Below are 26,180 nucleotides of genomic sequence, written 5' to 3' on the forward strand. Positions count from 1 at the left end.
TTTTGTTTTTTTTTTTTTTTTTTTTTTTTTTTTGGAGGAGGTAAGGGTATGTTGTGTCTCATTTTAAATCAGTCAGTGTCCCTTGGCAGTGACTAATTTGATATTTTCCCCTTCTCTTTTTAGTCCCCCTTTTCCCACGAATGTTCACATGCGCGTGCACTCATGCACGCATGGAATCTCCTTATCTGAACTCAAAGTAGGTTTACATGTGGGATTGAACACTTTCAGGTTTACTGTTAATATTTTAGTTATTATACACCAAAACCAAAAAATGAGTAGAAGAAAAGAGAAATGTTGCCCTTATGTTCTAACATCCATGTGCCTTTCCACTTCTCTGAGCACCAGTGTGTATGTTTCTGACTCTGTTGTAATCGTAGTATAGATACAGTTCTGTATCATCTTTTTCATTTGAATGTGTCTTTTAACATTAAATAGTCTGTTTTTAAGTGGTCACGTGATATTTTAGTAGCCACCTTCATATTTTAGACATCCTGTCTCCTCCACTTGGGGCATGCTCTATATAGTAGGTATCTTTGTTCATATAACTTTTTCCCTTGGGGAATTAATTCTTAATCCAAAAACAAGTAGATCTACTAGGTCAAAGAGTATGGAGGCTTTTATGGCTTGACACATATTGCCAAATTGCTTTTCATAAGAGTTGTACTAATTTACAGTATCCGACTCACCCCAGGGTGTGATGTACCTATTTCACGTTCGTACCAGCTTTAAGAACTATCATTAAAAGAATATATATTTTTGGAATTATTGCATATAAAATGTAGCTCATTTAAATATATGAATATCTTATCTTAGGAAGGTCATTATAATTATGCGTCCTTTGAGTTTCCAAGCCCATGATAAAAATTGATGACCAGATAGTTCTCCTGGAGCAGTATGATCCTCAAGTGAACCATGAGTATAAAAAGATGTTGCATTTTGTATTTTTGTTGCAATGTTACATTTATTTGCTGCTAATAATAAACTTCATGCTGTTTCTGTACAGGAAATGAGAATTAAGTCCATTTGCACATCTGAAAACTTCTCAGTAGTGTCTTTTGGAATTTACTTCTCCTGTTTAGTTTGAGACTGAGTTTGGGATTGGTAGGAAGAAAAATGGTTTTCTCATCTTTCCTGTGTGTATTTTCTACATCAGCGTAAGACAAGGGTTTGCACTGATCAGTAGTTCTTAAACTGAGTGTGTGTCAGATTCGGCTAGAAACACAGAATGCTGAGCCCTCCCCACCCCAGAGTTTCTGGCTTAGAAGGTCTAGGATTGGGCAGAGAGCCTCCCTTTCCAACAGGGCTGCAGGTGACCCTGTCACTACTGTTGGATCGGGGACCATACTCGTGAGAGCTCCTGTTACCATGTAATCAGTCAGTCCTCATGGGCTGGGAAATAGACTCCCTCCAGGAGTGGGACGGTCCGTCCCAGCAGGATACCCGTGACTCATTTCCGATGCGTTAGGAGTAGATCCTTGCTCTCTCTTGGATGCTTAAGAGGGGTTCATTTCTTCTTTAAGAGTCTTATATCTAGACCCTGGCCTTTGCAGATTTTTGCTACTTCTCTGGCAGTATTTCTCTTTTCCTCCTTTGACAGTTCTGTGGATACATGTGTGTCTGGTCACCTGAGTTCAGTGTGGTGTGAGGACAGCACCATACAGGAAGGTTACGTAGGTAAATGGATACGTCATCACTGTGGCCTTGTGCCAGTTAGCTTTGGTCTCATGGAAGACCTTTAGTAGCCCCTCCCAAGCATCCCCCAGTAGTGTGTTCCCTCTCCAGGCTAGAAGCCCTTTCCCTGGAGCCTCAGTTTGCAGGGTTCTGTCTTGTTCTTATCTCTGTAGGCAGAAACCCCATAGTTGTGTTGTTCTTATACCATGGTTACCTGCTCATGGATTTAAAAACCAAATAAGATCATCTCCATCACCCATCCTCTGGCATATCTTTGTCTGTAGCGTCATCTGGGTAGCATGAGCCTTTGTTCACCTTCATGCAGCTCATAGTCTACTATATGTTTTAACAGAGTTTTCATTGTGATTTAGTGTCACAGAAGTTTGTCATTTATGTGACAGGCACACCTCGCCATCATCAATATACTAGCAATTTTGAAAAGGCACTATACCCAGATTATATAGGCAGATGCATTCAGAAGATAGGATAGACACTGTTCCTTTATTGTGTTCATTTGCTAAACACCTTGTTGTGACATGTTTCTATCTTCCCTTGCTGTGGCTTTCCTCAGGCCTGGAGCATGGCTCATAGAAGCGGCATGAGTGGGGCCCTCTGTGTTCTGTGTACCGCTGTCCTTGGGCCCTCCTGAGACGGCACGATGTAATCCTTAACATTTCAGGGCTCTGAAATCATACTCTCCGACTTGATCACTTACATCAGGTTCATCATCCAAAAAATATTGGTGGTAATAATATTCACTTTAAGGAGCTCTGATGATTAACTGAGAGAATGTACCTAAAGCACCTCATGTGTGTCTCTGGCACGTAGCAAGTGTTTGGTAATAGGGTCATGGGTATTTACTGTTCCATTGGAAGTGAGTGTCACAGGCCACTCGTATGCTTGTAGATCTCAGTTGGCCTTCCCTCACATCTCCTTATGTTAATCCTTCACTCCGATATTACATTTGTTTCTCTCTTCACTTCCCCACGAATATGCTGGGTGGACACACCCTTGTTTCACCATTACTGACTTTATTTTGTGATGGATTCCAGTGTTAAAATGTATCTCATACAAGAATCCGTGCTGACTCAGCTGCATCTTTCATGGGGTGAGGCTTAGGAAACATTTATTAGAATAGGTTTTACGAAGTAGATCTGTCAACCAGGAACTTATTCTAGAGAATCCTTGGGCTTCTGTTCCTAAGCACAGTGGACTTGTGCAAGAAAGCCATGACAACTTTGATTTTCTTTAGCAACTTAATATCCACCATGTTTCATGATTTCATTTCACTGGGGTATATTACGTTCTGAGCAAAGGGAAGAATAATCGTATTAAGGAATTTTTTTTCCATATTCATTAGAGTAATTTCTTTCAGGTGTTTTGTTTTCTTTTGTTGAGCCTTTAATTATAAGTGGCTAGGGACAGGAATATGAAGGTGGAGTGGGAAGGAAGGATATTTTCCCATGGATTCCTAGAATCTCACATCCCTGATTTAGAGATTTAGACCAGAGGAGGCCAGTCAACTGACCTCATGACAAAATAACTCGAGTCGGGCAGAACTTTATTGGGTGCTGTTCAAGTAGCAGTGTATTAAATCCTGTAACAGCCCAGCATTCAGTGTACGATACATTCTTCACCTCACAGGAGAACCCCCTGTAGGNTGGCACGATGTAATCCTTAACATTTCAGGGATTCCAGCATTCAGTGTACGATACATTCTTCACCTCACAGGAGAACCCCCTGTAGGTGCCAACTATTTGGACCGTTTATGGAACCGCTCACTCTCTGTAGGTTTTAACACTATGCCAGATCTCAGCCCTCTTGGTCACAGCTTAGAGCAGGGCTGTGTACCTCTCCTACGCTTTTTGTCCCTTTCCTCTGACAACTGTGACAATAATGTATATTTTTAGTAGAGCCCCACTGCACAGTAACCTATAAACCATTTGCTATGGTACATTGATAAGAATCCCTTAGATAGAAATTACTTTTATCATTTTAACACTGATCTCTGAGAACAGAGTCAATCTTGACTTGAGTGATGTGCATGGTCCCATATGCCTATGGAGTGCAGGATGGGCAGAAGGATGGACATGTCACACGTGTACTCTATCTAGCAGGGAATGGAGCTGTTCTTCCAACAGCCTTCCTGTCAGAAAGGAGTACTTGCCGTGGGGTAAGGTGGGGCTTCCCAGTGACGAAGCGGCGTTAGGTTACAGAAGTGCCTGAGGTACTTACTGATTCTCTTAAGCCTTCAGCAGTGACACATGGCCCAAGGGGACCAGACCTCCTATCTTGTCCATCACCTCTACCGTGAGCAACCTCATCCACTTATCTATTAGTAATGTTTGATGTGGGCCCCAGCACAAAAAATGTTTAAAGTCCTCCTGTCAGGAATAAGTGGGACAACACACATACTGGAAATACCTTTTTGAATCTTGGAAAACAGAGTTCACAGAAAGGCATTCTTTCCAGTGAGACTAATTTATACACACACTACCTTCATGATTTTTTGCATCCAAATGGTATCCTTTACCATTATTAATCTCTTTCTTTTCATTAGAGTCTTTCAAACTTAGTCTGTTGAGGCCTAGTTGATACACTATGTTACATAAGGTGCAGGTACACAACATAGTGATTCAACAAGTCTGTATATTATGTTGTGCTTACATAATTGAAGCAACTGTCATCATACAACACTATTACAACACCACTGAGTATATTCCCTACACTGTACTTCCATTCCTGTGACATATTCATTCCGTAACTAGAAGCTTTTACCTCCTCTTCACCCATTTTGGCCCCCCCCCCCTTAGCTTCCAGTACCCACCAGTTTGTACTCTGTATTTATGGGTCTGTTTCTGCTTTTTGTTTGTTCATTTGTTTTTTTAGTAAATAAACTCATATGGTATTTGTCTCTTTCTGACTCCATTTAGCATAGTGCCCTCTAAGTCCATCCGTTTTGTTGCAATTGGTGAAATTCCATGCTTTTTTATGGCCAAGTAATATTTTATTGTGTACCTGTGTGTGTGGATATGCGTGCACAAACACACATGGAGTCTTTACCCATTCATCTCTCCACGGACATGTGGATTGCTTACATACCTTGACTATTGTAAATAATGCAGCAATAAGTATAGGTGTACATATGTTGTTTTGAATTCATATTTTCGTTTTATGGGGATAAATGCCCAGTAGTGGAATTACTGTATTGAATGGTATTTCTCTTTAAAAAATTTTTTGAGGAATATGCACACTGTTTTCCACAGTGACAGTGCATGAGGGTTTTGCTTTACATCTTTAATAGCACTTGTTATTTCGTGTTTTCAATAGTACCATTCTGACATGTGTCAGGTGATATCTCGTTGTGGTTTTGATTTGTATTTCCCTGATGATGAGTGATGTTTTGCATTTTTTCGTGTGTCTGCTAGCCACCTGGATGTCTTCTTTGGAAAAATATCTATTCAGGTCTTCTGCCCATTTTTAATTGGATTTTTTTTGGTATTGTCCAAGTTCTTTATATTTTGGATATTAATCCCGTATTAGAAGTATCATTTGAAATATTTTCTCCCATTCACCGGTTCCCCTTTCATTTTGTTGATGGCTTCATTCACTGTGCAATGCTCTTAATTTTGGAATAGTCTCAATGGTTTATTTTTCCTTTTGTTTCTGTTGCTGAGGAAATCTATCTAGAAAAATGTTGTGGCCGATAACCAAGAGATTACTGCTGATGTTACCTTCTATGAGTTTTATGATTTCTGGTCTCACATTTAGATCTTTAATCCATTTTGAGTTTATTTTTATATATGGTGTGAGAAAGTGGGCCAGTTTTCCTAGTACCATTTATTGAAGAGAAGGTCTTTTGATTGTCATTGATTAAGTGACCATATAAGTAAGTGTGTGTGTGTGTATGTGTGTGTGTGTGTGTGTTTTCTGGCTCTGTGTTCTCTTTCACTTATCAGTGTGTCTGTTCTTTGCTGGTATCATACGGTTTTCATTATTATAGCTTTGTAGTATGTCTTGAAGTCTGGAATGTGATACCTCCATCTTTCTCTTTCTCAAGATTGCTTTGGCTCTTAGTCTTTTGTGGTTCCACACAGATTTTAGGATTATTTGTTCCAGTTTTATGAAGAATGCCATTGCTATTTTGATGGGGATTATATTGAATCTGTAGATTGCTTTGAGTAGTATGGACATTTTAACAGTATTAATTCTTCCTGTCTGTGGTACGTCTTTCCATTTGTGTCCTCCTCAGTTCCTTTCATCAATGTTGTATAGTCTTCAGAGTACAAGTCTTTCACCTCCTTGGGTAAGTTCATTCATACATATTTTATCCTTTTGATACAATTGTAAATGGGATTTTCTTAATTTCTTTCTGTTACTTCATTATTAGTGTATAGAAACGCAGATTTCTGTGTATTAATTCTATATCCAACTTTACAGAATTCATTTATTTTGATGGCTCTTTTGGTAACGTCTAGGGCTTTCTATGTATAGTGCTATGTCGTCTGAAAACTGTGAAAATTTTACTACCTTCTTACCACTTTGGATGCCTTTTATTTTCTTTTTCTCGTTGCGGTTAGGACTTTCAGTAGTAAGGTGAGGAAAAGAGGCAAGAGCACATATCCTTGTCTTATTTCAGAACTTGGAAAGCACTCAGTTATTGGCAGTGAAGATCAAACAGGTTTGTCCATAAACTGCAGATTTTTCTCATGTGCCACTTGAAGGCAACACTGTATTATAGTTTTCACAGAAGCCAAATGTGAACCATTCTAGCTCTTGCTAAAATGGCTTTAGTTTTAAAGCTCTAGTCTCTGAAAGATTTCAGAATTTTTGTAGAAGTGAACTGATAACAGTAGCTCTCTGTATGGAGGTAGATATGAGGGACTATGTTCTCTCCATTTATTACCTGGGTTTCAGTTGTGACCACCCTAGTTGGAGGACAGAGAAGCGAGACAGTGAAGTGAGCATACTGTGACATGAGATTAACATAGAGAAGCTTGTTTTATTATGTCAGTGTTGGCTTGTTGGGAGGAATTCTAGAATATAAACAGGGCATTGGATGCTAGTTTAGCTTTTCCATTAATTACCTGTGAACTTGGACAAGTTGTTTTCCTGTGTGGTCCTCAGGTTTTTCTTCTAAAGGAAAGGAGGACTGTGATGGAATCTACATGATTCTAATACCCCATGATGTCTCTTCACCTTACCTTCAGATTGTTTAGAGTATAGCCTGGCCCATAAGGGATTATGGGCTGAATTCGTTTAGCAGTCAGACTTGACTTCAATTGACATGAGTCTATTTATAGCCTTTATTTATCCCATTAAGTGGGGCTATTTCATATATTTCACTACAGAAATGTTTTTGGTTGTGGCGTATCCCTCAGACTCTGCTAGCATGTCACATAAATATGGTGTGTGCCTCTTATTGTCTTTAAAATGTAAAAAATTCCAAATTCTGCAAACACAGCTAACCTCAAGGATTTTGGATGAGGGACCGTGGATATATAATCAACATTCACTCAAGCAATACGTATACAGTATGTATAATATATTAGGAATTCTTTTAGGCTCTGGGGAGGAGTTGAGCAAAAAATTATAATTTGCCTCTTTAGTATTTCCTTAATAGATGAAGCCACTATGGTTGAGGTGTACAAGGAGGTGATTGAGTATAGGGAGGATACTGAATTTGTCCAGGGGCCTGGGATTGTGGGAGCAAGGTGAGAAGGTCTTCTCGGAAGGTAGGAAGCATGAACTGAGTCATAAGTGAGATGAATAGGAGCTAGTGGGAATGAGAAATCTGATGGTGATGACAATTGGTATCCTGGGCAAAAGGAGTACCGTGGGGATCCTAAAGGTGCCCTAGTGCTAGAGCTGCAAGCCACTGTGATGTGGCTGATGACCAGATACGTGAGGGAGCACGTGGTGGGGCGTGAGCACGATCCCATGGAGACATAATGAGCTTTTCCGAAGCTTTTCTTCTAACGATTTTGCAGGTGCTAATGGGATACACAGCAGGGGAGGCTTCAAAGCAGAGATACCTGTAGGTCCCAGAGATAGCTGTCAAAGGGGACAAGATGGTACCCAACTCTAAGGCTTTGGAGGGGAGGATAACAGACACGGCTTTCTTTCCAGAGAATGGTCTAAAATGCAACTCTGGCATTTCATGCTTTTTGGAGCACAGTCTTGGTCATTCTTACTGGTCTGTACATAGCTTTGTGATGTATAAAAGTGTTGGAACCAAGACATGACCATTAAGGGGTTTACTCAGAACCATGCAGCAAATGAATGTTAGGGCTCTTGGTAAAGATATATTTGCCCCACAGAATAGAAAAGTTCCAAGTAGACATATGCCCAGGGGAAAAAAAAATTAGTGCAGCAATCAGATGCATATGCCAAGGATTGTGGGGGAGTAGGTTATGAATAATTTGATTCCTTTCTTGTGGCCCTTTGAGTCACGCTAGCCACCCTTCATGGGAAAGCAGGGCCTGATTCAGTTTGTCCTTCCTTGACTGCTGTTTTCCGTCCTCCTGTTCCCCTACGTTGCTATGCCCTTTGTCGTGCACAACACTCATTTGGCACTCAAAGTACNTAAAGCAGGGCCTGATTCAGTTTGTCCTTCCTTGACTGTTTTCCGTCCTCCTGTTCCCCTACGTTGCTATGCCCTTTGTCGTGCACAACACTCATTTGGCACTCAAAGTACTTTGCATTTTTAGTCACTTTTCCTGCTGTCCTCTGTTCGCTCATAATTCAGCAGTTGTTCATTGAGTGCTGTCTTAAAAGGACTTAAGAGTTCACTTTTTCACCTGACTCCCCAGATTGCTGGCAGAAATGAGGAGCACTTGTAAGCAACTTCCCACCTTGACAACACATCATTTTAGTCTGTCCTTGAACTCTGGCTCTCCCTACCACTGTGTGCTCCTGATTTCAGCCACAGGGGATTCTCCTCTGTCTTTGCAACAAGCGAGGATCCTCTGTAACCCCTTGTCTTTGTCCTCATCAGCATCCCCCCCTTCACCATGAATGTCCCCTGTTGGCCATGTTTCTCATCCTCTTCCCTGCTTACAAACTCCTGATCTCTCTAGGCCTGCCCGAGCCCTAGCTTCCAGAAGGCCTACTGATGGCACCCAGTTATATCTGATACTTAAACCATACAGCTGTTTTTTCCCTCTACAACTTGTTGAGTACCATCTCCCTGCACCTCCTCCAGGTTCTTACTGCTAACGCTAGTTTGTAATTTCTTGTATTTCCCTTTCCCCTTATTCTGGGCCTCATTACCAGCACTGCATCTTTTTTATTTTTATATCCCCAGTGCGAAGCACAACCTCTGACTCAATAACCATTTTGATCCCTTAAACTATGTGTGCCAACTTAGGAACTAGCATGTACAAATATATTTTGAAAGATAGGTAGTAGTGGGCAAAAAACAATTTTGGGCTTTTTTTTTTTTTAACAAGATTTCCATTATCTAAGGAAAGAAGGGCTTGTCACCGTCTTCCACTAGATTCTGAGTTCCTTGACAGAAAAGAGCAGGTCTTACACTTTTATCATCCTCAACATTTAACATGGTGTCCCACACACAGTGGGTACATAATTTACTTTCTATTGATTGAAATGATTGCTTTCTTTGACCAGAGGAGTTCCCCGTGACTGCCAGAGTTTAATCCCAGATTTACTTGGCACTGGTCATGCTTCTGCACAATGAGATGGAAACCATCAACAATTGACCAGTGGTTGAAGAAAGGGAGGTGTGACTAAATCCCAGGCATAATCAATTAAATGGTCTTTCTTTTTAAATTTGATTCCTTTTGTTAAAACATTCGGCAGTTAATGAGATTAAAGTATGGGGAATATAAACACGAAGGAACACTCAGGTTTGCATAATGAAATTTGTTATTTGGGATCAGTAGGTCCCATGTTTGAAAAATTCACTTATGCCTTTTTTTTTTTTTTTTTTTTTTTTGCGTTTTTAGAAAAAGCCCGCTTAGCCCTTCCCAAGCTACCCAGGCAAATTATCCCAAATAGCTGGCTAACTGAATGCAAACAGTTATTCTATTAGGCTAGATTTTAAGAAGGTAAAGTAGACTACTACAGGTATTCTTTTTCAGAGAAATGGAGAGATGGTAAAGGGCCCATCTCTTACTATGGTCTATAAATTCATGTGGCCCCAAAAAAGTATAGATGACCTTACATGTCCATGCCCAGTTGTATTTTGTGTGGTGTGTCTTAGTACTAGAAGAAAATAGTTTTATTTGAAAGTTTCATGGGACCCTCACAAGAGGAGGAGGTAAGACCTGTGAGAGGCACTGTCACAAATCCCCTTAAAGGAGTGGTTTATGTTTTTCCAGGAAAGGTTTTAATCCATTGACTAATACAGTTTACAAATGCAGTTTTGCAATGTGGATAGGTTATCTAGAGTTACATGGTCTCGCCCAGAAATTTATTTTTACATTACTGTGTAAACATGGAATATAGTATAAATTAACTTAGTCGAATCTAGCTAGAAGTTTAAGAAAATCCATAGGATTTTTTTAAACATGTTCCTATTATCATGGATAACCTTCTGCATAAACGGTATATATTTATATAGAGTTTGTGAAATGAATTATTGCACTTAATTTCTCTGAGCATTGAAAAGGAGATTGAAGATTTTCAGGTGGCCTGTAGGAATTAGAAGACTGTGAGAAAAGTTAAAATTCAGTTTTTCTCTTTTTCTCCAACAGCCTTTTAGGTACTTAGGAACAGAAGAAAGTGACATGGAGAACAGAGGAGGGCAGTAGAGCAAGTAGTCCCCTGTCCTCATAGTCCCCATGTCCAAGCCTTTGATGGTGGAAGAATCCATTTCCTAATTCTAAGTGATGAAGGTTTAAATTTCCCTATTTGTAAAATTACATCAATTTCTTTCACAAAGAAGAGTAGTTTTTCTGGGAAAAATGGGTTTCTAAGGCATTGGAAACCAGGCCGGGGTAGAAGGGAAGTTGAAATGAACCACTTCCATATTGGTCTGGGGAAGGAGCATCCTTTTCAGCCATTCTTCTGTCTTCTCAAATGACTGTCTTTTCTCTACATTTTCTTTTGTGCCTTTAGTCTGAGAGTAAATAATAGAGCCATCAAGCAGGCAACTGCGTCTGGCAATTTGAGGTTGCTCATTGCCCATAGAGTGAATGAAGAAAGAGACGAATATTTCATATCATTTGCATTCTCCCAATAGGAGGAATTATTTCATAGCAGTGATTTCCTTCCCTAATCATTTCATAACAGGAATATTTTGATGATGCTCATAGATTAGCTATGTATTTCTATTTATGGTCTGAAACCACTAGATTCATGTACTTTTCTTCAGAGGCCTTGTCTCTTTCTTTTTTAAAAATAATTCAAATATTGTGGACAATGGTACTTTAGTTTTAGGGTTACACCGTAGTGGGTTTCACAACTTCCTACTCTACTCCACGCTCACCACAAGTGTCGCTACCATCTATGACCATACAGCGCTGGCACAGCACCAGTCATCCTCCTTGACCTTCATTCCCTTAGCTGGAAGCTTGTGCCTCCCACTCCCCCTCACCCCTTTATGTCCACTTTCCCAACTCCCTTCCTGTTACAGCCACCAGTTCTGTGTTCACAGGTCTGTTTCTGCTTTTTGTTTGTGCCTTTTTGTTTTTTTCCGTGTAAATGAAATCCTTTATATTGTCACAAATGGCAAGATCTCATTCTTCTTTATGGCTGATTAGTATTCCAGAGAGAGGGAGAGGGAGAGGTGTGTATACCACATCTTTATCCATACACCCCTCGAGGGACACAGGTTGCTTCTGTATCTTGGCTATCCTAAATAATGCTGCCATAAACATAGGGGTGCATACATCTTTTTGAATTAGTGTTTTCATTTTCTTTGGTTAGACACCGAATTGAATTACTGGATCAGATGACATCTCTTTAACTTTGGGGGTAACCTCCCTACTGTTTTCCACAGTGGTTGCACCAGCTTAAATTCCTGCCAACAATACACAAGTGTTCTTTCTTCTCTACAACCTTGCCCGTATTTGGTATTGATACTAGCTATCCTGACATGTGTCAGGTGTTAATCTGGCTGTAGTTTTAATTTGCATTTTACTGATGACTAGTGATATTGTGCATTGTTTCATGTGTGTTAGGTATCTGTAAGTCTTTGGAAATATGTCTGTTGAGGTCCTCTGCCCATTTTTAATTGAGTTGCTGTTTGTTTTGGTGTTGTCTAAGTTCTTTATATATTTTAGACATTAACCCCTACCGGGTATATCATTTGTAAATATCTTCTCCCATCCACTGGGTTGTCTTTTTTGTTGATGGTCTCCTTCTCTGTGCAAAAGATTTTTTTTTATGTAGTCCCAATAAGTTTTCCTTTCATTTTATAGGCTGAGGAAACCTATCTAGGAAAATCTTGCTAAGGCTGATGTCCAAGAGATTAGGATTTTATGGTTTCAGGTCTTACAGTTAGGTCTTTAATTCATTTTGAGTTTATTTTTGTGTATAGTGAAAGGAAATGGATCAGTTTCATTCTTTTACATGAGGCTGTCCAGTTTTCACAGTACCATTTATTGAAGAGAATACCCTTTTCCCATCATATAGTCTTGTCTGCTTTGTCATTGACCATATAAGCATGGGTTTCTCTCTGGGCTATCTGGTTCCATCCATCTATGTGTTTATTTTTGTGCTAGTACCATTCTATTTTGATTACTGTAACTTTGTAATAGATCGTGAAAGCTTAGATTGTGATACCTCCAGCCTTGTTCTTCTTTCTTAAGATCTCTTTGGCTATTTCTGGTCTTTTGTGGTTCCGTACATATTTTAGGACTCTGTTCTAGTTCTGTGAAAAATGCTGTTATTACTTTGATGGGGATTGTATTGAATCTGTACATTGCTTTTGGTAGTATGGACATTTTAATAATATTCTTACAACCATGAGCATAGGTCTTTATGTCATCTTCAGTTTTATAGTTTTTAGAGTACAGGTCTTTCACCTTCTTGGTTTATTCTTGGTATTTTATTCTTCTTGATGGAACTGTAAGTGGAATTGTTTCCTTGATTTCTTTTTCTGCCTCTTTGTTATTAGTGTATAGAAATGCAACAGGTTTCTGTAAATTAATTTTGTACTTGCAACTTTATTGAATTCCATTCCAATAGGTGTTTTTTTTTTTTTTTGAAGGAGTCTTTAGGATTTTCTGTGGAGTCTTTGGGATTTTCTATGTTTAGTAGTAGTAGTAGGTCATCAGCAAATAGTGACAATTTTATTTTTTCCATACCAATTTGCATGCCTGTAATTCCTTTTTAAAAAAATTTCTAGTACTATTTTGAGTAAAGGTGGTAAGAAGGTGTAAGAGTGAACATCGTTGTCTTGTTCTTTGTCTTAAGGGAGAAGTTTTTGTTTTGTCACCTCTGAGTTTGTCATATATAGCCTATATTATGTTGAGCTGCATTCCCTCTAAAACCTACCTTTTTGAGAGTTTTTATCATGAACAGATGTTGTATTTTGTCAAATGCTTTTTTCTGTGTCTATTGAGATGACCATTGGATTTTCAACTTTTGTTATGCAGTGTATTGTTTTGGTTTGTGAATATTTAACCATCATTGCATCCCTGAAATAAGTTCAACTTGATTGTGGTGAATGATCCTTTTAATGTATTTTTGAAAGCAGTTAGTATTCCTTTCAGGACTTTTCATCTATTTTTATCAGGGGTGTTGGCCTATAGTTTTCTTTTTTTGTAATGTCCTTGACTGGTTTTGGTATCAAGGTAATGCTGGCTTCATAGCATGTATTTAGAAGTTTCCCTTTCTCTTTTATTTATTTATGTTTGGGGGGAATAGCTTGAGGAGAGAGATATTAGCTCTTTTAATGTTTGATAGTATTCACTGGTAAATCCGTCTAGTCTTGGACTTTTGTTTTTGGGAATCTGTTGAGTAGTGATTTCATTACTAGTAATTGGTCTATTCAGGTTTCTATTTGAGTTTTGGAAGATTGTAGGTTTCTAGGACTTTTTTCTTCTTAGTTGTCCAGTTTGTTGGCACATAATTTTTCATAGTGATCTCTTTGATCCTTTGTATTTCTCTGGTCTGTTTTTATTTCTTTCACTTATTTGGGTCTTTCTTTCTTGATGAGTCTTGGTAAAGGGTTATTAATTTCCTTGATAATTCAGAGAAGCAGCTTTTGGTTTCATTTATCTTTTGTTTGCAATTTCTTCTCTGATTTTCCCTGTTTCCTTCCTTTTACCAACTTTGGGGTAATTCTTTTTGTAATTTTTCTGGTTTCGTGAGGTAGGCCATATACTTTCCTCTTATAAATGCTTTTGCAACCAATGTGCTTTCATTTTTATTTGATTTCTTTGTTGGTCTGTTCATATGTTACTACTGTGTTGGGCCTCCACCTGTTTTGGAAAAAAAATCCACAGATTTTTTTAAATTGATTTTGTTTTTCTATTCAGAAAAGAATCTTGGTACAATTTCAATCTACTTAAATTTATTGAGACTTGTGGGCTGAAATGTGATCGGTTCTGAAGAATGTTCCATGTGCACTTGAAACAAATGTGTATTCTGTTGTGTTTGGATGGAATAGTCTATGTATACCTGTTAAGTACATTTTGTCTAATATGTCATTCAAAGCCACTATTTCCTTGTTGATTTTCTGCCTGGATTATCTACCCATTGATGTAAGTGGGATATTAAGTCCTGTACTATTAGTGTATTACTGTCAATTTCTCCCTTATGTCTGTTAATATTTGCATTATGTATTTAGATGCTCTGATATTGGGCACATATACATTTACAATTGTTATATACTCTTTTTTTTCATGTTTATTTTTTGAGAGAGACAGTGGGGGAGGGGCAGAGAGAGAGGGAGACACAGAATCCAGAGCAGGCTCCGAGCTGTCAGCACAGAGCCTGATGCAGGGCTCAAACTCATGAACCAGGAGATCATGACCTGAGCTGAAGTTGGATGCTCAATTGAGCCACCCAGGCACCCCAACAATTATTACATACTCTTGTTAGAGTGATCCTTCTATCATTATGCAATGCTTTTCTTTGTTGTCACAGTCTTTGTCTTCAAATCTATTTAGTCTGATATAGATATTGCTTCCCAGGCACCTTTTGGGGAGGGGGGGTGTGTGGCTTCCATTTGCATGGAATATCTCTTTCCATCCCTTCACTTTCAGTCTGTATGTGTCAAGTGAGTCTCTAGACAGCATATAGACAGGCTTGCTTTTTTGATCCATTTGATCACCCTATGTCTTTTGATTTGAGCAGTTAGACCATTTAAATTGCTGAGGGGGGAGGAGTTAAGATGGCAAAGAAGTAGGGGGACCCTGGGCTTTCCTCATTCCTCAAACACAGCTATATTGAGGTCAGATCACCTGGAGCACCCAGGAAATTGATATACGGAGTGGCAGAGGGATCTCTACAGTTGGAGGGAGATAATGTGGCAGGTGAGAGGTGCATGGAAATGAATTGAGAGAAAAGCAGTGGTGCTGCAGAGAGGGAGGGAACTCTTTCAAAAGGGATAGAAAGAGGGGTTGAGAAAGTGCAGCATTGAGTTTGCACAAGAGGAAATCGGGCCAGGCTTAATTTTCTTTTTCCTATTTTGTCTTGTGGTATCAAGCTCATAGTTTCTTGGGGTTTGTTTTTTGTTTTGGTTTGGTTTTTCATTTCCTTCTCTCTCTCAGAGTAGGCTTTTAAACTTTTTTTTTTTTCTTCTTTTCCCTTTCCTTTTGGAGTCAACCTTATAGCTTTTTGATTCTCTGGTTGTTTTTTTTGTTTTCTTTTTTGTTCCCTTTCCTTTTCTTTTTTTGGGGTCTGGCTTCCCCTTGCCTTTTTCCAGACTTATTTCAACAAGAAAATCAAAGCACATCTAATTAAAAGTCAGAACACTCCCTATTGTAAGCAAGGAGGAGCTCTGCGGAGGTCTCATCAGTGGGAATGAACAGCCCACATGCAGTAACAGAGTGCACAGAGCACACACCAGAAACATTTCCTGAAGTGCCAGGCCCTGGACAGTGTGTGACCCCTATTTAATGCAGTGTCTCAGGTACAGAAAACATAACAAGTTTTTAAAGCACGCAAAAGACAGAAATCTTCCCCAAAGAAAGGTCAAGTAGCAATCACAGCCAGGAACTTGCTCAAAATAGATATAAGCAATATATCTGAAACAGGATTTAGAACAACAGTCACAAGACTACTAGCAGGGCTTGAAAAAAGCACAGACGACACCAGAGAAGCCCTTACTACCAGATCAAAGACCTAAAAACTAGTCAGACTATAATTTTGAAAATGCTATAACTGAGAGGCAGTACTGACAGGATTGAAGAAGCAGAGAGGAAGATAGGTGACATAGAAGAAAAGATTATGGAAAATAATGAAGCTGAAAAAAAAGAGGGAAAGGGAACTGTTAAATCACAAGGGGAGACATAGTGATTCCATGAAATGAAACAATATCTGCATCATAAGAGTCCGAGGAAGAAGGCGAAGAAGGGTTATCTGAACAAATGATAGCTGAGAACTTCCCTAATCTGGGGAAGCAAACAGGTTTCCAAATCCAAGAGGGATAGAGAATTTCCTTCAAAATTAACAAAAACAGGTCAACAGCATGACATATCATAGCAAAAATTGCAAAATACAAAGACAGAGAATTCTGAATGTGGCTAGGTACAAACAGACCTTAAGCTACAAGGGTAAACACATAATGGTAGTAGCAGACCAGTCTACTGAAACTTGGCAGGCCAGAAGGGAGTGGCAGGAAATATTTAATGTACCAAATGTGAAAAAATATGCAGCCAAGAATTCTTTATCCAGCAAGGGTGTCATTCAGAATAAGGAAGAATTTCCCAAACATAAACTAAAGGAATTTGTGACCACTAAAGCAGCGCTACAAGAAATTTTAAGGGGGTACATTGGAGGGGAAAACAAAGACCAAAGCAACAAAAACTAGAAAGGACCAGAGAACATCACCAGAAACACCAACTCTACAAGTAACACAATGGCACCAAATTTGTATCTTTCAGTAATCATTCTGAATGTAAGTGGACCAAATGCTTCAATCAAAAACATAGGTATCAGAATGGATTTTTAAAAATCCATCTATGTGCTGTCTACAAGAGACTCATTTTACACCTAAAGACACCTGCAGGTTGAAAGTGAGGAGATAGAGAACCATCTATCCTGCTAATGGATGTCAAAAGAAAGCTGGAATAGCCATACTTTTATCAGACAAACTGGACTGATAAAATCAGACTAACAAGAGATGAAGAAGGGTATTAAGGAGTCTATTCATCAGGAAGATCTAACAATTATAAATATGTATGCCTCAACTTGGGAGCACCCAAATATATAAGTCAACAACAAACATAGAGAAACTCATTAATATCATAATAGTGGGAGACTTTAATACACAACTTACAGCAATGGACAGATCATCTAAGCAGAAAATCAACCAGGAAACGATGGCTTTGATGGATACTGGACCAGATGGACTTAACAGATACATTTAAGACATTTCATCCTTAAAGCAGCGGAATACACATTCTTTTCAACTACACACAGAATATTCTTCAAAATAGATTACATACAAGGTCACAAACCAGCCCTCAACAGGGGGTTGAGGTATGGTTGAGATCATACCATGCATATTTCAGAACTTGATGCATATTTCAGAACATAGTGCTATAAAACTTGAAATCAGCCACAAGAAAAAATTTGGAAAGCCCTCAAATACATGGAGGTTCAAGAACATCCTACTAAAGAACGAATGCTATAGCCAGGAAATTAAAGAAGAAATAAGAAATACGTGGAAGTAAATAAAAAAGAAATCATGACAGTCCAAACCCTTTGGGATGCAGCAAAGGCAGTCCTATAGAAGAGTATACATTGCAATTTCCACCTATCTCAAGAAGCAAAAAAGGTCCCAAATATACAACATAGCCGTACACATAAAGGAGCTAGAAAGGAAGCAGCAAATAAAGCTGAAAGATAGTAGAAGGGAAATAATAAAGATTAAAGCAGAAATAAATGATATAGAAACAAACAAAAACCAGTAGAGCACATCAATGAAACTAAATGCTGATTCTTTGAAAGAATAAACAAAATTGATAAACCTCTCTCCAGACTTTCAAAAAAAGCAAAAGAAAGGACCCAAATAGGTAAAATCATGATTGAAAGAAATCACAACCATCACCACAGAAATACTAACAATTAGAATACTATGAAAAATTATATGCCGAAAATCTGGAAGAAATGGACAAATTCCTAGAAACACGCACACTACTGAAATTCAAACGGGAAGAAATAGAAAATTTGAACAGACCCATAATCAGCAAAGAAACAGAATGAGTTATCAAAAATCTCCCAACAAACAAGAGTCTTGGGCCCAATGGCTTCCCAGGGGAATTCTACCACACATTTAAAGCAGAATTAATATCTATTCTTTTCAAGCTGTTCCAAAAAAATAGAAATGGAAGAAAAGCTTCAAAACTGATTCTTTGAGGCCAGCATTACCTTGATTCCAAAACCAGACGAAGACCCCACTAAAAAGCAGAAATACAGGCCAGTATCCCTGATGAAACTAAGTGCAGAAATTCTCAACAAGATACTAACACATCAAATTCAACAGTACATTAGAAGAATTATTCACTATAATCAAGTGAGATTTATTCCTGGACTGCAGGGCTGGTTTAATATTCACAAATCAACTAACGTGATATACCACATTAATAAAAGAATGCATAAAAACCTTATGATCATATCAATAGATGTAGAAAAAGCATTCGACAAAGTATAACATCTATTTATGATTTTTTAAAAAACCCTCCACAGGTGGATTTAGAGGAAACATAACATCATAAAGATCGTATTTGAAAGACCCACAGGTGATACCATCTTCAGTGGGGGAAAGCTCTCAGGAACATGACAGGGATGAGGGGGAAAGGTCAGGAACATGACAGGGATGGCCACTCTCACCAGTATTGTTCAACATGGTACTGGAAGTCCTAGCCTCAGAAATTAGACAACAAAAAGAAAAAAGGCATCCAAATTGGTAAGGAAGAAGCCAAATTTTCACTCTTTGCAAATGACACAATACCCTGTGTGGAAAACCTGAAAGACTCCACCTGAAAACTGCTAGAATGAAAATGTGAATTCAGCAAAGTTGTGGGATATAAAACCAATATACAGAAATTGGTTACATTTCTATACACCAATAATGAAGCAGCAGAAAAAGAAATCAAGGAATTAATTCCATTACAAATGCACCAAGAACCATAAGACACCTAGGAATAAACTTAACCAAAGAGGTAAAAGATCTGTATGCTAAAACTGTAAAAAGCTTATGAAAGAAATTGGAGAAGACACAAAGAAATGGAAAAACATTCCATGCTTATGGATTGGAAGAACAAATATTGCTAAAACATGGCTACTGTCCAAAGCAATCTACACATTCAGTGCAATCTTTATCACACTGGCATTCTTCACAGAGCTAGAATAGGCAATTCTAAAATTTGTATGGAGCCAGAAAAGACTCTGAATAGCCAAAGTAATGTTGAAAAAGAAAACCAAAGCTGGATGAATCACAATTGCAAATTCCAAGCTGTATTACAAAGCTGTAATCATCAAGAAAGTATGGTACTGCACAGAAACAGACATATAGATCAATAGAACAGAATAGAGAACCCAGAAATGGACCCACAAATGCATGACCAAGTACTCTTTGACAAAGCAGGAAATAATATACAATGGAAAAAAAAAAAAAAAGACAGTCTCTTCAGCAAATGGTCCTGAAAAAACTGGACAGTGACATGCAGAATGAAACTGGAGTTTTATACCATACACAGACAAAAAATTCAAAATGGAAGACCTAAATATGAGACAGGAAACCATCAAAATCCCACAGGAGAAAACTGGCAGCAATCTCTTTGACCTCAGCTACAGCAGCTTCTTACTAGACATGTGTCTGGAGGCAAGGAAGTCAAAAGTAAAAATGAACTATTAGGGCCTCATTAAGATAAAAAGCTTCTACACAGCAAAGGAAACAACAAAACTAAAAGACAACCAATGGAATAGGAGCAGGTAATTGAAAATGACATATTGGATAAAGGGTTAGTATCCAAAATCTATAAAGAATTTATCAAACTCAACACACCCCAAAAAAATAATTCAGTGAAGAAATGGGCAGAAGGCCTGAATAGACATTTTTCCAAAGAAGACATCCAGATGGCTAACAGAAAAATGAAAAGATACTCAACATCATTCATCATCAGAGGATTACAAATCAAAACCACAATGAGATACCACCTTATACCTGTCAGTATGGCTAAAATTAACTCAGGAAACAACAGATGTTAGTGAGGATGTGGAGAAAAAGGAACATTTTTACACTGTTGGTGGAAATGTAAACTGGTGCAGCTACTCTGAAGAATGGTTTGGACGTTCCTCAAAATAATTAAAAATAGAACTATTCCATGACCCAGCAATTGCGCTACTAGGAGCTTATCCTAAGGATACAAAAATGCTGACTCGAAGGGGCACATGCACCCCAAGTTTATAGTAGTGCTATTAACAATAGCCAAATTATGGAAAGAGCCCAAATGTCCATGAACTGATGAATGGATAAAGGTGTTGTCTGTGAACACACACACACACACACAGTGGAATATTACTCAGCAATAAAAAAATAATGAAACCTTGCTCTCAGCAACAACGTGGATGGAATGAGAGGGTGTTATGCTAAGTGAAATAAGTCCACGAAAGACAAATATATGACTTCACTCGTGTGGAATTTAAGAAACATAACAGGTGAACATAGGGGAAGTAAAGGAAAAACAAGATAAAAACCGAGAGGGAGGCAAACCATAAGAGAACTCAAATACAGAGAATTGCTATAGAGGAGATAGGTGAGGGAATGGGTAAATGGGTGATGGGCATTAAGGAGGGCACTCGTTGGGATAAGCATTGGGTGTTCTGTGGATGTCATCCATCACTGGGTTATACTCCTGAAATCAATACTACCCTACCTGTTAACTAACTTGAATTTAAATAAAAGTATTTGCTGATAGGTATGTACCCATGTTCATTACTTTCTGGTTGTTTTTGTCATTCTTCCCTTCTGGATCTCTATCCTTGTGACTGATGACTTTCTTTAGTATTATGCTTGGCTTTGAATTTTTTGTGTACTATTATAGGTTTATGTTTTGCATTTACCATGAGATTTATATATAGTATCATATTTATAATCATCATCATCAAGTTTCATAATTTTCTTCAATTTTTGTCTTTTTTCTTGTCTACTTAAAGAAGTCCTGTTAACATTTCTTATAAGGTCTGTTTAGTAGTGATGAATTTTAACTTTTGTCTGGTGACTCTTTGCCAGCAAGGTTATTATTACTTAGTATTTAAGGAGAAAAATCCTCAAATCCTTCCTGGCTTTAAAAGTTTTTTTTTTTTCCTTTTAGCACTTTGAATATATCATGCCACTTCTTTCTGGTCTGCAAAGTTTCTGTTGAATAATCAGCTGATAGCCTTATGACGTTTCCCTTTTTATGTAACTATTTGCTCTGTCCTTTATTCTTTGACATTTTACTTATCACGTGTTCTGGTGTTTTCCATCTTCTTCAGGACTTTTGTTGCTTCTGGACCTAGAAGTCTTTTTTCTCCAGGTTAGGAAAGTTTTCAACCGTTATTTCTTCAAATAAGTTTTCTGCCCCCTTCTGTTTTCCTTCTGGTACCCCATATAATGTAGATTTTTTAAAAAATATTGTCTAAGAAATCCCATAACTTACCCTTATTTTTTTTCTTTTTCCTATTCAGCCTTCCAGTAGATCATTGATCCATTTTTCTGCATCCTCCAATTTACAGTGGATTCCCTCTAGTGTAGATTTCATTTCAGGTATTGTGTCTTTGAGTCTGATTGGTTCTTTCTTTGTTGAAATTGTTCTTGAGTTTATTCATATTTCTCTCCAGCTTGGTAGCATCTTTATGGCTATCTCTCTGAACACATTATAAGGTAGATTGGTTATTTCCATTTCATTTACTTCTTTCTCTGAGGAATTGTCTTATTCTTTCTTTTGGAGCATCTTCCTCTGCCTCTTCATTTTGTTTGGCTTTCAGTGTTTCTGTGAATTAGGGAGAATAGCTAAACTTGAAGGGATGGTCTGTTTTATGGTCCTCCCTTACAAAACTGTGTCTGGTTACTTTGGTTGGCTGTCCAGAGCTCTGTCCGGTCTGTGCTGGGGCTGCCTTGTTTGGGTGGCCAGAGCTAAATTGGTCATGAGAGGTCTTGGGGGCTCTCCTGTCAGAGGATGCCAGCTCTGGGGTCCTAGGGCTCTCTACATGGAGGGCATCCTTGCAGCACAGCTGAAGTGGCTGTATGCCACGTTATCCCAGGGTACTCCTACAGAGGGAATCCTGGCAAGGCAAGTAGAGTTGAAGTGTTGTGCTACATGAAGGGGGCACCCTGTTAGGTTAGCTTCAGCTTAAACAGGTGCAGGTTTGGGGTTCTAGGGCTCTGTGTACTGGTGGTACCCTGGTAAGCTGTCTGGAGCCTAAGTGGTGAGGATCTGGAGTGTTCCTGGGTGGTTTAGCCAGAGAGCTGGAGCCACAATAAGCACTGACCATGGGTGTCTCAGTATGTTGCCTTGGTGGGGTGGCTAGGACTGGTGTAGGCTATGGGTCTGCAGCTCACTGAGGCAGTAGCCCAGCAATGGTGCCCAAACCCTGCTCCTGTCTGCTCTATCAAGGTTGGGGGGCACATAGCAGTGGTGTTCACCAGCACCTGACTGAGAGAGAGTTCCAGAAGATCCCCTGGCATTTGGTGGAGTTGTAGGGCTGCATCTTTTATATTCTAGTTGACTTTTTAAGCTGTGGCATTTTTTTGTCTATGCCCTGAGTAGACCAAACTGTTTGTGGTCCCTCAGTAGTATCTCTACCCGCCATAGTTCAACAGTGTTGGGGGTGGGGGTTACTTTTGTTGCCTTGTCTCCATTTCTCTTGCCATTCTCTCTGCGGACTTTTGTTGTGGTCTTCATTTAGCCCTCAGTTCTTCAGGAGGAGTTGCTTTATAAATAGGTGTAGGTTGGTGTGTCCATGAAAGAGATGAGTCAGGGTCTTCCCGGGTCACCATCTTGTACCAGAATGTTGTTCTCTTTTTGATCACCAGAGGAATTTTGTCCTCAGTTACATTTTGGGTATCACAGAGCTATTTATATACACTCTTAGAGCATTTTGTCAACATTGTAATTACATTAGTAGTTGCCACATTTTCTCCTAACAGAATTCCTACAGAGATTTGGAGGAAGAATAATTATTTATTACCTTGTTCTCCTCTTATTTTGTAGCTTTCAGAATCACTATGAAGTAATAAGGAAGATGTTCAGAAATTTTTCATATCACATTATAATCTGTGGCACCAATCAGTAAAATCCTGGGGGAAACTTCTACTCTCTTGCTAACCAACACAATTCTTGTCCATGTGTGCAGGTATTGTGGAGGATTACAAGCCACCATTTTATGATGTGGTTCCCAATGACCCAAGTTTTGAAGATATGAGAAAGGTGGTCTGTGTGGATCAACAGAGGCCCAACATACCCAATAGATGGTTCTCAGACCCGGTAAGAGTGTCAAGTTTCTTAGTTCTAAAACTATCTTCACCTTTTTACTAGGAGTGAGTCAAGAGCAAGCAAATAACATAATTCCTGAATGATCTGCCTCATCTATTGCTTTCTCTACGTTATAGAGAAGGGCCTTAGACCTAGTTCAGTAGGATCACAAAATAGTCTTGTTGCTGAAAGAGCCTTCTGATTGATCTTGCTAATAAATGATACTATTCACCAGACTTTCTATTGTTGACTAACTCCCAGAGTTCAGAGACCCATTACTATGCCACTAGTGCGAGGGCTGCAGTTTCACAAGTAAAACAGGAGATGAACCTCTTTTCCGTCACTGTAGATCTGAAATTCCAAACGGAAGCTGTTCAGCTGGATTCCATCTGCAGATTTCATTATTAACTCAGAGGTAGCATGATTTCTTTTAGCAAACATAAAACATCAGGGGGTCCAGCCTGTCCCATGTAATTTACTTCAAAGTCAGCTGATGAAGGAGTCCAAAGACCAGAGTTCACGAAACTCAAGAGAGGCTCCTTTATCCAGTGGTCAGGGCCTCGATTATTTGTTTAAGGAAGATGGCAGGAACATTGCTTAACATCCTCCCAGTTTCTGGGGCCACAAAAAAGCCACTTTTTCACTGGGGCGTTTGTTTCTTCTCTCCTCAGACATTAACCTCTCTGGCCAAGCTGATGAAGGAATGCTGGTATCAGAATCCATCCGCAAGACTCACAGCTCTGCGGATCAAAAAGACTTTGACCAAAATTGATAATTCCCTAGACAAATTGAAAACGGACTGTTGACATTTCCACGGTGTCAAAAAGGAAGATTTGTCGTTGTCATTGTCCAGTTGGGACCTAATGCTGGCCTGACCGGCCGTCAGAACAGAATCCATCTGTCTCCCTCCACAAATGGCTGCTTTGATGAGGCAGACACTCTACCCAGCCGCATGCGGAGGAGACACCAAAACCACCCTAACCTCGCTCAATGACCATGAACTGGGCATTTCACAAACTGTTCACGCTACAAAGACTAATGTGGGACAGACGCTGTTGCAAAGGTAGGGGAACTGGAGGAACACAGAGAAATCCTAAAAGAGATCTGGGCATTAAGACAGTGGCTTTGCAGATCCTTCACAAGTCTCCAAGACTCTCCCCATGGGAAACTCACGGAGGTGGTGAATTTTTATCAGCAATATTGCCTGTGCTTCTCTTCTTTATTGCACTAGGAATTCTTTGCATTCCTTACTTGCACTGTTACTCTTAATCTTAAAGACCCAACTTGCCAAAACGTTGGCTGCGTACTCCGCTGGTCTATCTTTGGATAATAGGAATTCAATTTGGCAAAACAAAATGTAATGTCAGACTTTGCTGCATTTTACACATGTACGGATGTTTACAATGATGCTGAACATTAGGAATTGTTTATACACAACTTTGCAAATTATTTATTACTTGTGCACTCAGCAGTTTTTACAAAACTGCTCCGTGCATATGTTAAAGCTTATTTTTATGTGGTCTTATGATTTTATTACTGAAATGTTTTTAACACTATACTCTGAAATGGACATTTTCTTTTATTATCAGTTAAATTCACATTTTAAGTGCTTCACATTTGTATGTGTGTAGACTGTAACTTTTTTCAGTTCATATGCAGAAATGTATTTAGCCATTACCCATGTGACACCACCGAATATATTACTGATTTAGAAGCAAAGATTTCAGTAGAATTTTAGTCCTGAACGCTGTGGGGAAAATGCATTTTCTTCGGAATTATCCATTATGTGCATTTAAACTCTGCCAGAAAAAAATAACTATTTTGTTTTAATCTACTTTTTGTATTTAGTAGTTATTTGTATAAATTAAATAAAAGGTTTTCAACTCAAAAAGTGATTTTTTTTTTTACCATATGAAAAAGATCTGCATTCTAGAAAGCATTTTATTATGGGAACAATAGAAGCACAAAATGAATTTGTAAACTGAATTTGCTTTTCAAGTCTGGTAACAATTTTGAGGGTCCTATGAGGAGGATTTCCAGCTTGAATTTGGTATCAGAAAATTTGAATCTTGTTTCTTTCCTTGTGATTATTTTTTCTTGGTCTGTGTTCCTGTGAAGTGAGAGAAATGGACCTGTCTGATCAGTTTTCTTCACATGGGGGTTGTGGGGATAAATGAGGTCCCACGTGAGTAGAAAGTGGTCTTATACATCTCACCCTGCTGCTTGGGGAGAGTCCATTGTTGTTTTTTTTCCACTTCTTGTGTTCACCAGGATTGAAAATTTAAGGTTTAAAATAGCCCAATTAAGAGAAGAGGTGTGAATTTTTGGACTGTTTACCAGAGGTAAGTAGATAACATCATTAAGATACATTTACTTAGAGAGTATTATATTGACCTAAAAAATTGTAATAAAATACACATAACAGTTTACTATCTAAATAGCACTGACTGTCTGTTTAAAAGTGGTTAAGTATGGGGCACTTGGGTGTCTCGGTTGAGTGTCTGACTTTAAAAAAATTTTTTTAATGTTTTATTTATTTCTGAGAGAGAGAGAGAGAGAGACAGCATGAGCAGGGGAGGGTCAGAGAGAGAGGGAGACCCAGAATCTGAAACAGGCTCCAGGCTCTGAGCTAGCTGTCAGCACAGAGCCCGATGTGGGGCTCGAACCCATGAACTGTAAGATCATGACCTCAGCTGAAGTTGGACGCTTAACCAACTGAGCCACCCAGGTGCCCCGAGTGTCTTACTCTTGATCACAGAATTTGTGAGTTTGAGCCCTGCGTTAGGTTTTGTGCTGGTGGTCAGAGCCCACTTAGGATTCTCTCTCTGCCCCTCCCACATGTGTTCTTTCTCTCTGCCCCCTCTCAAAACAAACTTAAAACATAAAAGTGGTTAAGTACACTCATATTGT

General features: G+C 38.9%; 1 protein-coding gene across 2 annotated transcripts in view; it reads left to right on the top strand.

Annotated features, from left to right (window-relative positions):
• The window catches only part of ACVR1 (activin A receptor type 1), an 86,511-nt gene extending 61,357 nt beyond the window's left edge, over positions 1–25,154 (top strand). For both annotated transcript variants that reach the window (XM_077761030.1, XM_077761031.1), the window contains exons 9-10: positions 23,152–23,282; positions 23,942–25,154. In XM_077761030.1, coding sequence (XP_077617156.1) covers positions 23,152–23,282; positions 23,942–24,076 — 266 coding nt within the window. In that variant the 3' untranslated portion in view covers positions 24,077–25,154. The remainder of the gene's footprint in view (positions 1–23,151; positions 23,283–23,941) is intronic.
• The last annotated feature ends 1,026 nt before the right edge of the window (positions 25,155–26,180 follow it).

This window comes from Crocuta crocuta, unplaced genomic scaffold (assembly GCF_008692635.1).
Source record: "Crocuta crocuta isolate KB4526 unplaced genomic scaffold, BGI_CrCroc_1.0 scaffold153, whole genome shotgun sequence".
NCBI classification, from domain to species: Eukaryota; Metazoa; Chordata; class Mammalia; order Carnivora; family Hyaenidae; genus Crocuta; species Crocuta crocuta.